At 38.0% G+C, this 13942-nt stretch overlaps 1 protein-coding gene across 7 annotated transcripts in view; it reads right to left on the reverse strand.

The window, feature by feature from the left end:
* znf385a (zinc finger protein 385A) overlaps positions 1-13942 on the reverse strand; it is a 102872-nt gene that overhangs the window by 22897 nt on the left and 66033 nt on the right. For 6 of the 7 annotated variants that reach the window (XM_028452037.1, XM_028452036.1, XM_028452041.1 and 3 more), the window contains exon 3: positions 9803-9913. In XM_028452037.1, the coding sequence (XP_028307838.1) occupies positions 9803-9913 (111 nt within the window). Of the gene's footprint in view, positions 1-9802; positions 9914-12449; positions 12813-13942 lie in introns of those variants that run through there. The other variant, XM_028452042.1, reaches the window with a different exon arrangement.

Raw genomic sequence — 13942 nt, forward strand, 5'->3', positions numbered from 1 at the left:
GGTAACAAGGAAAAGAGGACTGCTTCCAGCGAGTATCTTGAGTCTCGATCTTTAAAAGCTAAAGGCCAAGTCAAAAACCTTGGGGTTCTGATTGACTCAGATGTGACATTCAGCAGTCAGATCAAATCTTAAACAGCCTTCTACCACCTAAAGAACATCTCCAGAGTGAAAGCTTTAATGACTCAGAAAGATCAGGAGAAACTGGTCAGTATCCAATGTGAACATTTTTTCTCTACTGCGTATGATTGAGAGGGAGATTTTTGGTCACGTTGTTGTTGATGTAATGTGTTTGTTGATGATTTTAAATGTTTTTACTGATGATTTTAAATGTTTTTTGCCTACTTTAATATTCTTATAGATTTTAAGCTGTTGAATGTTTTCTGTTGCACTTTTTGATCATGTAAAACAGTTGCCTTGTATATGAAGTGCGCTATACATTTGCCTTGCCTTGCCTTCGGAGAAAGGTTAAATTGAGGGAACCTGTTGTAATTTTCATTTAGTCCTAGTTTTAGTGTTCAGAAGATACTTTATAGTACATACAAAATGATGTTTCTCGTGTAAAACCTTAAAATTGCTGACTAAAATATTCCAACATGCTCCATGATTAACTTTACACATGGATATTATTGTCATCTGTTAACTTTTTTATATAACCATGTTTTCTCTTTTCATACTAACTTGCCCCAGCCTCGAAATTATACATTTTTTTTTAAAATTTGGATCTCCATTAGCTCATTCTAGAGCCTTTGCTACTCTTCCTGGAGGCCACACCCAATACCATTGTCTTGTTAGTGCAGTATACTATTACATATAACACCACAGAGCGACACAGATAACATCTAAAACAATTCACAACAATTTACGAAACAAAAACAACATTCATACAGTAGGACCTGCATGTAGTTCTGATTAACAATTCATCCAACATTTAGCCTTTAACATCAGATAATCAGTTATAAAGCAATATTACAATTTATGAATATACATTTACAGTTATTCATCAATATGCATACATTTAAAAATCATATAAAGCTAATCAAACTTACCCTAATTAATTGTATTCAGTAGCCTTGATTATACATCAGCAGACACCAGGAGCTGTTATGTTTCAGTAGTTTTTTTAAAATCTAAATTTGTTATTTGCTTGAATAATTTGTCCTGGAAGAGCATTTCATGTCACCATGGCCCTGTACATTACAGTACTTTTCATTGTATTTGTCTTTCCTTTAGGTAGAGCAAATCTAACTTCCATAGCATGCCTTTTATATGCATGTTTATCAGAGCTAAAAGACAGTCATTTATATAAAACCCTTGGCTCAACAAGTAATGAGGCAACAAATCTGTTCTTTACCTTTAACCTTGCAAGACAGTAATGCATTTGATTAATACTGGTTTGATATGGACTACGCAGTAGACATCGTGCTGCCTTATTCTGCGCAAATTTGATTTTTATCACATTTGAAAAAAACATGATTGTCCTCAACATTATTTATTTATTTCAACAAAGATCATACATTTTTATGTATATTTGACTTGAGTCTTCATCTAGTTTTAATCAGTAGATAAAAAATGATGACGTGTTTCAAGCAACCCTTAGCTCAGAGATATCAAACTCATTTTAGTTCAGGGGCCAAATACAGAGCAATTTGATTTAACGTGGACCACAATTTGGGTCTATAGGTTAGGAAAATGGGTAATTTTAACACTAATGAGCCCTATTTTGCACTTCCAGGTATAAATGACATGTAAAGTATGTACGGCACCGACACAATCAAAGCATTAAGTGACAGATATCTATCCATGCACAATCTACATTTACATTACCTTGATTTTGTGACCAATTTTTATCTAATTTGGCAACATTTTATGGAACATTTAGTCAAAAACTACAGGATTTTGGATAAAATGAGAGTTCTTTCAACAATCAGCATTGGTAAACTGTGAGCCATGCAAATTTGTGTATGCAATGATCAAATTAACGGACAGAACTTTTAAGTTAATCATGATGTGTACAGTTGTATATGTTTTTTGTACCAAGATGTGATTCCTGTTACATTGAGGTTTGTGTTTTAATTATAGTGTTTCTGTTTTCAATATTTTCCTTCTCAGTCCCTCTGTGGGGCTTTGACATTTTTCTATGGCTAACGAGATTGAACAAACAAATCCATCAAGGGAGCAGTAATGACGACTGTTTCTATGTAACTGGATTACATTTAGTCGACAGGGGGACACTGCTTTGATGTGTGGCACGACAGCTGCCACAGATGCTGAGATACTTGAAAAGTTTAGGACGTCACTTTCACCACAGGCTCATGTGTGGTGATGGACTGGCTTGGTTAAGTTGGCAGGGGATGAGTAATATCACCAGGCCCATGTTGTATGTTTTCTTTATCTATGTGCTTCATGGAACATAAAGGATTTGAACTAGTTCTGTAAACCATAGCTGTTGGGGTCACTAAGTCAGACGCTAAATAGTTTTCTTCTAATTCACAGCAACACTCCAATCTGTAACTGAACATTGTCACTACGGTCTTAAAGAGACGGCACTGGTAAAGCCGGCAGATCAAGGTGAGAGAAGAGCGGGGGAAAGGAGAGGTGGAGGGGGTGGGGGCTGCTGAGAGAGATCTCGTGGATGAAGGAGGGAATGTTGGGGGATTGAAAGGAATATGACAGTGTGTGGCAAAAGAACTCCAGAGGCTTTCTTAATATCTACCACCAAGCCAAATGGATTAACTGCCAAGCAACCGGCTGTCAATATGAGATCTAAGATAGAAAGGATAGAAAGACTTTTAAAAGAAAGGTCGCAAGTGCCGCAAGTAGAGAAGTGCCCAAATAACACTCCAAAGCAGGGGTGTTCAAACTCATCTTAGTTCAGTGGCCAAATGGGCTATATGCACAGTGAGACGTGACAAATTTTCGGTTGAAAATAAGACCGATTACGGAAAGTATCTCGTGGAATAGTTTAAAGAAAATGTGCCAGATATTAGAAAAATTTAGAGTTCTTTTAACAATTTGATAATAAAAATGACTGCTGTCTTGTAACATAACTGGAAAACTGAGCTATTTTTATTTCGAGGGGCTGATATATCAACAACTAAATAAGTTCTTAATTAACAAAATGTTTCAGGTTTGTTTCTATAATTTTTACGTTGTCGAGTGGGCCGAATTTCTTGTTCTAAAGGGCTGGATTTTGCCCCCAGTACCTTGAGTTTCACACGTGCTCCAAAGAGTTAAAATCCCACAAGGTTTAGCTGTTATCCACAGGATCATCTGACACTTTATATTAGTCCAGTCACCTTACGTGCACAATCTCTGCAATGTAAAATGGTTAATGTATCACTCCTGCAAGTGCTGAGTGATGAGGTTTTATTTAAGGTGAGGAAAAAATACGAGATAAGGAATAAAGCAACGTTGAAACTGACTACATTAGCAAAACCCCCACGCCACAGAAATGTGACAAGAAAATCTAAAAGCTTTTCTATGGGCACATTTCTGTCAGTAGGCGAAAGAAAAAATCTGCACCCCATCATCATGTGTGCCAGCATCCCACTATGTAAAAGGCTTAAACTGATTCAAGTGCTTTCCAACATGATCATCATTCTGAGGGATGGGCTGCAGCATTTAGGCTTCACAACCGTGCAGCTGGAGCTTCAACATGGTGGCAAAAGAGGAAAAAAAGTGGAACGGGAAACAAGCTGAAAGCTAAGTGAAGAAGGTCAAAAAGAAGCAGAGAGCTGAAGAAAATACAAAAAAAAAAAAGGAATGATGCACATCAGTGCACGGCTGCTGTTAATGCAGCTGTGACGTTGGTCAATGCAGCGCGGCTGAGCCTGTGATGTCAATAATGCAGCATGCCACCAAGGTTATTCTGCATAAGTCACCATTTAGCACCTCGTAGCACCACAAAATGCAGAGACAAACCCTCCCCCACATCTTTTTTGTCCAGTCCAGTCCAAGTCTCCTCTTCACCACTTTCCCAAGATGCACTGGGGCTGTCAGAGCCAGACACTAATCCATGCCCTTGAATAAAGCATCTTATAATAAGTAGTGGCAGCCAATTTTAGGCATTTCCACACTGTAAATAATGCAGCACGAGAGTTAGAGAGAGCGATGGTGGCAGAGAGAGAGAGAGAGAGAGAGAGAGAGAGAGAGAGAGAGATTTTATTCTATTTTATCATCACAAATGTAGGTATTTTTTTTAATATTTATTATTTTTTGTGTACATTGTCCTATGTCACACTTGCTTTGGAAATGTAAACTTGTTTCTCATGCTTGAATTGAGTTTGAATTGAAATTGAGAGAGAGAGAGGGGGGGAGGGTGTTGGTGGTGGGGCGGTGGTGGGGGGGATCAAACAGGACAAAGGCATGATGGAAAAATGACGTGTGAAATGAGTATGGCAGGTAGTAGAGCCTTAAAGACAAATGCTCTGATCGTGACATTACATCCAGGGCTCCGCTCCAACTGCTTTCTTTGACCTTAACGACCCAATCAGCTCACGGATGATAGACAGTGTCAACATCAAGGGCAGAGATCAAAGTCAGCTAAAGCAGAAAGAGCAGCACAGAATCCTTCAAACCACTTCTCTCTGTTTTGTTTTACTCCATAAAAAAAATTACTCATCCTAATAATAATAAAAATAATAACAATAATCCTATATAAATGGTTGGACAATAATGTTAAAAACGGCAAACACAGGGATAACATACACATATACGTACAAATATAAAACATGGTAAATGTGACTCAAGCACACATCTTTGCAAGCAATACTGACAAAAACCAGATGTGAACAAATGCAAGATAATAAATCTAAAGATAAAGTTGTTTGGCAATTGAAATGAGCAGAAAATGTATGCTAACCCACGTCATTAAAAATATCAAGCTAAAGGATTAGATTTGTGTGTGTGTGAGAGAGAAAGAGTGAGGGACACAATCGCACAACAAATGTCATTATTTGAATGAATAATACATGTAAACAGTAGTAATTTATCAAACTGGTGGGAACCAAGAAAATGTAGAAAACGTGAAAAAAAGTAATGAAAGTTAATAATCCAATTGAATCCGAATTTGTATCCAATCCTAAAACTCAACACTGTCAGGATGTGGTGTAGGCAAGCTAGAGGGTGAATGAGGACCCAAAAACAGACAAGAAGGCAGCAGGAAGAAGTAGCATTTCAATAACAAGTCTGTACCTATTCCAGAAAAAATCATATGCGAACAAACTACAAATGAAAGTTATTAAACTATGAACCAAAACAAAACGGAATCCAGGGGAAAGGGACACAGATTAACAAGAAGGAAAAAGTATCACAGCATAATGCAACAGCACTCACTCTGTTTAAACACTCCCTAAGTAGTGGAAGGAGGTAATCAAGGAATTAGGTACACCTGTGTGAAGACAGGAGGAAAACCATTATCGACTCCTACTGGCTTTTTCAATCACAAAGATAATAGCAGGACAAGGCTGTTGTACACACACAGGAACCCAGAACCACAGATATTAACCAAACTTAAAGCTAAGAACAACAGTATCAACACCTTACCAAACAAATTTTAAAAAAATTACAAAAGCGTGATAAACAGAAACAAATACAGTAACAACCCAACCAATAAAGGACACACTTACATAGACTGATATAGAAATGATTTCACCACGTGAGCAACCCAACATTTAACTGAAACATAAACAGAACAGATCTCAACATAAATATGTGAAATAAGCCCAAAACACGCCCATTGATCACAGATAAGGACAAACTTGTAGGATCCAAATACACAGGCAATGAGGCTGTGGTGCTACACAACACGTCACCAAATGTTTATTTTCCCAAAGAGAAGTCCTTCGAGTGAGTTCTTTAACTCATTAATGTCCTAACTTTATCTAGCAGAGTCCATCTCAAATAAAGAGGCCACTATTTGTGCTCCAGCTGTCGGACTTTGAGTTTCCAAATGTATAAACATCTCTGTGCAACTGTTTCCTGTCTCCTGTGAGTTTATACAGCTGACAACTCTGTGAAGAAAACTTTGCATTCCAGCTTTCTGAGTATACGGATCTATACTCGAGATAGATATGCATTTGTGAATATAAGGTATTTTAGAAGTTATTACAGCTTGGCTATGGTGTAAATACTTTTGCTTTAATCAGTGTGTCATACGTCACATATGTCTGTTGCCTGTGGGCATGATGTGCCATTAAACTGCAGTTATGAGATCATATAAACTGCACCATATGGACTAGCTTTGCTGAAGCTGCTCCAATTGATCAAAAGCTCTTTGCAGACAGAAAAATTCAGACTTTTAACACGACGACAAAACATGTTCATATTCACGTACTGCTTACTGATGAAGCATCAGTGGTGCTTTTTGCTATTGGTGTGCTCTAAGAAAAAAAAAAAAGATGAACAGAATCTAAACTGAAAAAGCACAACGCAAAACAATAATATATCATCCTTTGTGTCAATGCTCACTTTTTGGTCATAAAAATAAAAGCCAGTGATTATTTTTTGTAGGCCCTGAGGGAGATCCTTTTAAAGTGAAGAAAACCAGGCATGAATGAATAAATAACGTGCCGGTTCCTGAAGGAGACCCAAACACATCATCATTCCTTTTTTATAAAGGAAAACTGATCATTGAAATGACTGTAATGCTGTTGCACATTCATTTGCTACTATTTAAGATTTCTCTCTGCAGGGTTGTTATGTTTGAACACAAGTCAAACAGTTTAGGTGACAACATCAACAAGAGAGTAAAATCATTTAACCTAGAGAGTGAAATGATTAAAAAACTAACAATAAGTGCAGCTACATGGTACTGTTTGCAGTGTTTGGAATAACGGCGTTAGGTAACTGCGTTTGTTATTCAGTAACGGGGTAATCAAAGTTTTTACGCCGTTACAACACCGTTAACGTTGCTGAACGTTAAATGCGGTGTGTTACATGCATTGATTGAATAAACTGTTATCCGAAAGCATCCCCGGCTTCAGAGGCGGGTTAAAAGCAAGGTGAGCAATTATGATTGGCTATAAGGCGGCGTCATGTTTCATGGTAGCCAATCAGAGCCAGTGTTTTTACACATGTGCCAGCACACGCGACACACACACACACACACACACACACACACACACCTCTGCCAAGCCCCAAATACCCTCTTCCAGATAAGCACAGTTAACTGGATTACGGAACCATGATCATTCACACTTTAAAGGGCTGTTAAGAAATTTCTATCCACATTAATCATGATGAAAAGAGCAATTTGATCCAAATGAATCTCCATGGGTAGAATAAGAAACCATAACTGAAATTTCATAAAGAACAGAGATATGAATTTTTGAAATTTCACTAAAGTTGAGAGATTTTTAGATCCAGAATCTGTGTATTGATCTAGATCAGTGGTTCTCAAACCCCCTTCTTATTTCTGAATCCAAGTACCCCCTTTGTCCGACTACAACATTTTGCTTAGAAAACTATTCAAAAACAACTATAGAGCATAATGATGGAATGAACTAGCGTTAACACACACATTTTAAAGAATGTCATTTTGTAACTAAGTGGTAAGAAACACTATATAGCAGAGGCGTAGACTCGAGTTACATGACTCAAGTCACAAATTGGATGACTTTAAACTTGACTTGACAAAATAACGAAGGACTTCAACTCGGCTTAGACTTGAAAACAAATGACTTGTGACTTAACTTGGACTTTAGCCAGTAGGCTTGGGAAGACTTGACTTCCTGCCCTTCCATGACAGAATATTTTATAAAATGCAATTATTATAAATGAGGAATACTGTAAGTCTGCTCAAACCTCTGCTGGACGGCATTCTGACTTTGACTGACAGGTCCACCTTTAAACAAACTGACAGCCAATCAGGAAGCAGCTGAAAACATCAAGCTCGGCAGAGATGTGGACGCACTAGCAGAGAAAATGATTCCAAGAGTGATAACCTTTGGATTTAAAGATTATACCATCATTAATAGTTGATTCGGAAAAATTATACCTGGTTCTTCTTCCCAGTATGATTATTACTCTGTAAGTAACTCATTGTTTATATCAGTTAGATGAACTTGTTCTGTAAAATTGCACTAGCTGTGATACATTATGTACTCTTGACTTGTTAAGACTTGTAAATTAAAGTTAAGGACTTTTGACTTGACTTGGACTTGAATGGCCTTGATTTGGGACTTGACCATACCTGTCAAGTATCCCGTTTTGGCCGGGAAACTCCCGTATTTTACCCCTCTTTCCCGCTATCTTCCCGTATTAGTATTTTCCCGTAAATATACCGTATTTTAATGTAATCATTATTAAAAGATGTCTTACTAAACTGAATGCCATCACTAGCCTCACGAGAACTGCCACCCGAAATGGCCTGAGTGGCAGTTCTCGCGAGATTAGTGCTGACAGCGGCACCAAACCCGGAAACAACTCAGAAGAGAGATGATGAATGAAGACGTTCCAGCGAAAAAAAACAAAGAACTCGTTTAAATACGTTGTAAAATGGGACACAGAGTTTATCTTCTTAAAGAGCAGCAGGATGGGACACAGTTACACGTTCTGTTAGATTAATAACTTGAGATTTTAGCGTCTACCACAGCGGAAGGAACCACGCAAGTCACCATGAAAAACCAGCCAATCACAAGCGCCACAAATATACACTGCTTTAAAAAAGTGTTAAAGGATGTAAAGTCTGTAATAAATGTGTCTAATAAGTCATTCGTGAATACCAGAGAACCACATGAGTGAGCATGAGAAATTAAAAGGAAATATGTAATGAAAATAAAATGTTAATGTCTAACTTAAAGACAAGCAACGCGAAATAACAGTAAATATGCAACGTGTTGACTTGTATATAAACTGTAAGTATATTAAATAAAAAATAAAATACAAAATACTAGTTTTAGGAGTCGCTGCTTTTACTTCTCAGAACAACATGTGAAGCTCATCTGTTTGTTAATAAATGTTCCCGTGTAGCATTATGCATCAGCAAATTTAACCCAGAATTGTCTTACTGGTCAGACTTTATTTGATAAAATGATCTAGATTTATATCATATATCACCTTTTTGAGAAGATATGTTGATATATGAGTTTTGGTCCATACCACCCAGCCCTAGTAGGAATGTTCACAGCATTTCAATGTTAATAAAGGGCGACCTACCAGATTATAATCACATAATTGTATTGAGTAAGTGGTTGACAAGTGGCTATTTTAGATTTCTTGTACACGTATCTTAAAATATAAGGGATATTGGAGCTTGGTTGGGCGGGTGGGACGACTCATAGTGGGCGCTGGAAAATTTCCCCTATTTTCAAATCCAAAACTTGACAGGTATGGACTTGACTCAGGACTTTAGTGACATGACTTCAGACTTACTTGAGTCTCTAGAAGCATTGACTTGTTCTCACCTCTGCTATATAGTGCAGTGGTTCCCAACCTTTTTTGGATCGTGACCCCATTTTGATGTCAAGAATTTCTGGCGACCCTAAAGACAGTTTTTTTTCTCTATAAGTAGTTTTTGATAATGTTTGAGCTCAGATATATATATATATATATATATATATATATATATATATATATATATATATATTTACTGCATTTTAGTTGAACTAGAGTGAAAGTATAGAAATACAATTATTCAAGATTGTTTGTTGTTTTAATGAAAAAAAATATAATAATTCAAAAATCTCTTAATTTTTCAGAAATTTCAGGGGATCCCAACCCCATGGTTGCGATGGTGTACGCTGTATGGTCTGTCTTTGGTTACATTTCTGTTATGTTTGCGTTGGAACATGATTTTCTGTACCTCTGAGTTGAAGCGGATCTGACAGACGTTACAAGAGATGACCGGTCGTTTAGTCTTGACCAGAGGAACCCCAAAGGTGTGGTTGAGTACAGCTTTCTGCACCGGGTCCATCTGTTAAAAACAAAAAAAAGCAGCAAAAGAGAAAGAGAGAAATCAAGATATTAATGTTGGTCTTTGCAGGACAAAAGACGTAAAGCTGTTAAAAAATAAAAATCTGTATTAGATGCACACACATAATAATATAATGATCATCCTTTTGTCATTTGTTATAAATAGTGGGTAAATGTGTTCACTCCATGCTTCTGTGACTATAAGTCACCTGTTACATTGCCAGTCTCATCCCAGCCCTGATCATGTCACAGCTACATGCTTCTCATGTGCTAATTGTTTCAGCTGGGATGTCCATCATGTGTGTTGTCAAGTACATGGTATAAATTTAACTCACTTAGCATATCGCTGGCTGAGCCCTCCATATAATTTTAGTCTCAGACATAAAAGTCAGCCTCTATGGCTCTAAAGGGGATCTGTATACATTATTTATCTGCGTTATTTGCTGTTAGTTGACATTAGCATTAGTTTGGACTCTGTTACAGGTTTCCACCTCTGTCAGTTGCTTGGCATTTGTTTGATCCTTAATCAAGTAACTTCTTTTGAAAGAGATGAGGTAAAGTGTCTTGGCCTGACTTAGAAAACCGCCATTAAAATGTTCCAGAAATCCATTCAACAGCTATAGTGAGCCTGTCAGTTTGGACAGTGTGTTCATGTTTGTTCCAATATTTAATTTGGCAAATCACCAAGTTTCAAGTATTTTTAACCCTGAGAAGTGGGCTAATGATGATTAAAAGAACACAAATCTTAAGAAAAGATTGTTACATTTTTTGAGTGAAGCTCATTGCCTGGCAACTCCAAAAAAACAAAGTCAATGTGGGGGAGATGTGGAAGGGAGTGCTGAGCCTTTGCTTTGTAACAGGACAGAGCAGAAACACACCATCTGGATCAGTGAATGGGAGAGAAAAGAAGGAATGATGAATTGGTGCACATTAGGAAAGTGGAAGAAACTGGAAAGCCCCCAGAAAAACACACACACACACACACACACACACACACACACACACAAAGAGGGGGCTGGTGAAGGTGGATGGAGGCCCTTGCTGGACACCCTCACGCCACACATTCTTATCTTTTTTGTCTCTCTTTACTCTGCTCTACGTTCCATAACTGGCACTGTTGCTTTGCTTAGAAACACTCTGAAGGTTGCTCTGCTACAACTGGTTTGTTTTTTGTTTTTTAGATGGATGAGGTGAAGGAGATGGGATCTTGGTTTAGCGGAAATGCAGAGGAGTGAGTTTTTTTTTGGTTTTTCTTTTAAAATGTCTGTATAACCTTGTAAAATGTGTTCACTGTACTTGCAACACAGGCACAGTAAGTCAGCTGTTATTCCAAAATGTTTGCCAAATGTTTCTTTATCCGAAATTTCTTCATTCCAATGTTCTGCTTATGCCCACCATGTGACCTGTTACTACCCTGAACTGTTCCTGGTGGAGCTAATGCACACATGAAAGATGGCCTTCTACCGAGCCAGGCGGTGCAGTACTGAGGGTGTGGATGAGCGGTGATCCATCCAGTGGATTCAGCTGTTAAAAACACAGTCCAGCTGCCAACAAGTCTCTGAGGCGGGTCACATACATGGCCTCTAATCCAAGAGCAGTCTGAAAGATGTTGTCATGTAATAAGAGCTGAGTGCTACGAAGGAGAACCTTTTCCAAAACATACTCAAATGACTCCGTTTAATGAAATGTATTTTTTTTTTTTTTTTTTTTTTTTTTTTATCACTATAAAACACAATTGAGTAAAATTGGTGTTGACAGATAGATTATAGCTTTAAGTCCATATGAAGGTCTGGTAACACTTTACTTGAAGTTTTATACATCAAGGCTGACATTATGCTGTCATTATTATAACATGACACCTGTCATTAGCATTAATAAGGTGTCATGAAGGCTGTCATTAAGTGTCGTTCGTTAACCTAACCTTGACCCTAACCCTACCTGATCCCTTACTACCCTTACCTAACCCAAAAAATGCCAACATAGCTCCAAAGGTGTCATAATTTAGCAAAAAAAAAACACTTAATGACTGCCTTCATGACAATGTATTCATGCTAATGACAGATAATTACAGTGTAATGTCAGCCTTTTGTATAAAACTTCAAGTAAAGTGTTACCAAAGCTTTTTAATGGGTGATTTTAGGAAGATGTAAGCAAACCAACCGCTCCATCAAGCCAAAGCTACAAGAAAAGTCAAGCCTTCACTCAACGACTGCAAAACATCAGAAACCACAACGTTTCCCTACATCTGTAGGTTTGGTTTGTGCACACCAGGTGTTTTCTTTACTTCTTTATACTCATTTCTGTGTCCAATTAATTCCCTAGTACGGTTCATCTCCATCACTGAAGAATGCTCTGCTCCGCGGCTCACAGAGGGGCTGTCCTGGCAGTCACAGCGAGATCCTCTCTGTGCCAGATACTGTATAAACAGCCTTTGAAGAGTAAATTTGTTGCTCCTTCAGAGCGGTGTGGTGCCCAGCTTAAGATGCACACACAAAGTTGGAAACATGAAACTGAAAAATCTGAGATCAAGAACTCACCTTCCTCTCCTCTGTGTCTGGAGAAGCTTGCAGCTGCATTGGTTCTCTTGTGTGTGTGAAGCTGGTTAAAGTTTGGGCTTGGGTCTCAGAGTGCTGTGCACTTTCCTCACTCATTCAGTCTGCTGTTGGGCTGTCACAGTCGAACACTGAAGTTTTCTCTGAAACAGGCTCGTGCCAAGTAATGCCTGGTAAATTCTTTTATTTTTTCATCTCTCGCTCCCTTTGCTGCACTTTGAAACGCTGCAAGTCAAGCCTTTGCTGAACCCCAACTTTCAACACATGACCTAACAAGTGCCGCTTTCTTTTGTTGCCTCTCCTCGGATACTTTCTCTCCGTCTCTGCTTCATGCTTCCATGTGGTGCTTTCCACCCTTTGGGTTTCCTCCTCCCTCCCTCCCTCCCTCCCTCTTTCTCCCTCTCTCTCTTTTTTCTATCTCTCTGTCAGTCTCTCGTTTTCCTCCTGCATAGCTGATCTGTCCAGATGCAGCCAGTATTCTGTTTCCAACTGTCCTCTTGCTTGACTCCCCCTCTTTCTTCAGCATAACATCCAATAAACACAAACCCACTTGTGTCCAAGTGAAATAAAGTTTTAGATAATTTGCGTACAATGGGTTGATGCTATATTGAAACTATTTGCAAAACAGTGAAAAAGCCAGACATCATGACTTAGACAACATGGAGCTGGATATTATACTGTACTACTATTGAGGTCTGCTCTGTGACCCAATGGTTTGCATTAATATGTGTTTAGTCTGGGTGGGGCGGCTTGGTTTCCCCAACAGTCCAAAAATACTCTGGGTTGGTTTGAGTCTCTGAAGCAGTGGTTCTCAAACTTTTTTGGCTCAAGTACCCCCTTTCTCTTATTTCTGAATCCAAGTACCCCCTTTGTCCGACTACAATATTTTGCATTGAAAACGATTTTTAAAACAACTATAGAGCATAATGATGGAACAAATTAGTGATTTTAAAGAATCTCATTTTGGAAATAAGTGAAAAGAAACAGTATCTAGTGCAGTGGTGTGACCCCATTTTCATATCAAGAATTTCTGGCGAGTCCAAAGACATTTGTTTTTTTTTTTTTCGAGAATGATTTTTTGAGTTTGAGCTCAGATATTTCTTTTACTGCATTTTAGTTTAACTAGATTCATATTTCACAAAGTAAAAGTATGGAAATACAGTTGTTTAAGATTGAGTGTTGTTTTGATTTAAAAAAACAAAACAAAAACAAAAAATTCAAATAATTCAAAAATTTGAAAAACACTGATTTGTTTCGATAGATTTTTATCATCTGTGGTCATCTCACGCCTGGGTTGGGACCAAAACTGACACTTTATTTGTTCATTTTCCACTCTCTCCTCTCAAGTACCCCTTGTATTGCCATTGTGAGACACTGCTCTAAAGGACTGATTTGGAGTGTTTAATTCTCTGTCTGAGTGATTCCTAACAGTGACATAACAGTGTAACAGTTGTTATGGCAGTTTTTATATTTATTAT

Source organism: Gouania willdenowi, chromosome 7, assembly GCF_900634775.1.
Source record: "Gouania willdenowi chromosome 7, fGouWil2.1, whole genome shotgun sequence".
Taxonomy (NCBI): domain Eukaryota; kingdom Metazoa; phylum Chordata; class Actinopteri; order Blenniiformes; family Gobiesocidae; genus Gouania; species Gouania willdenowi.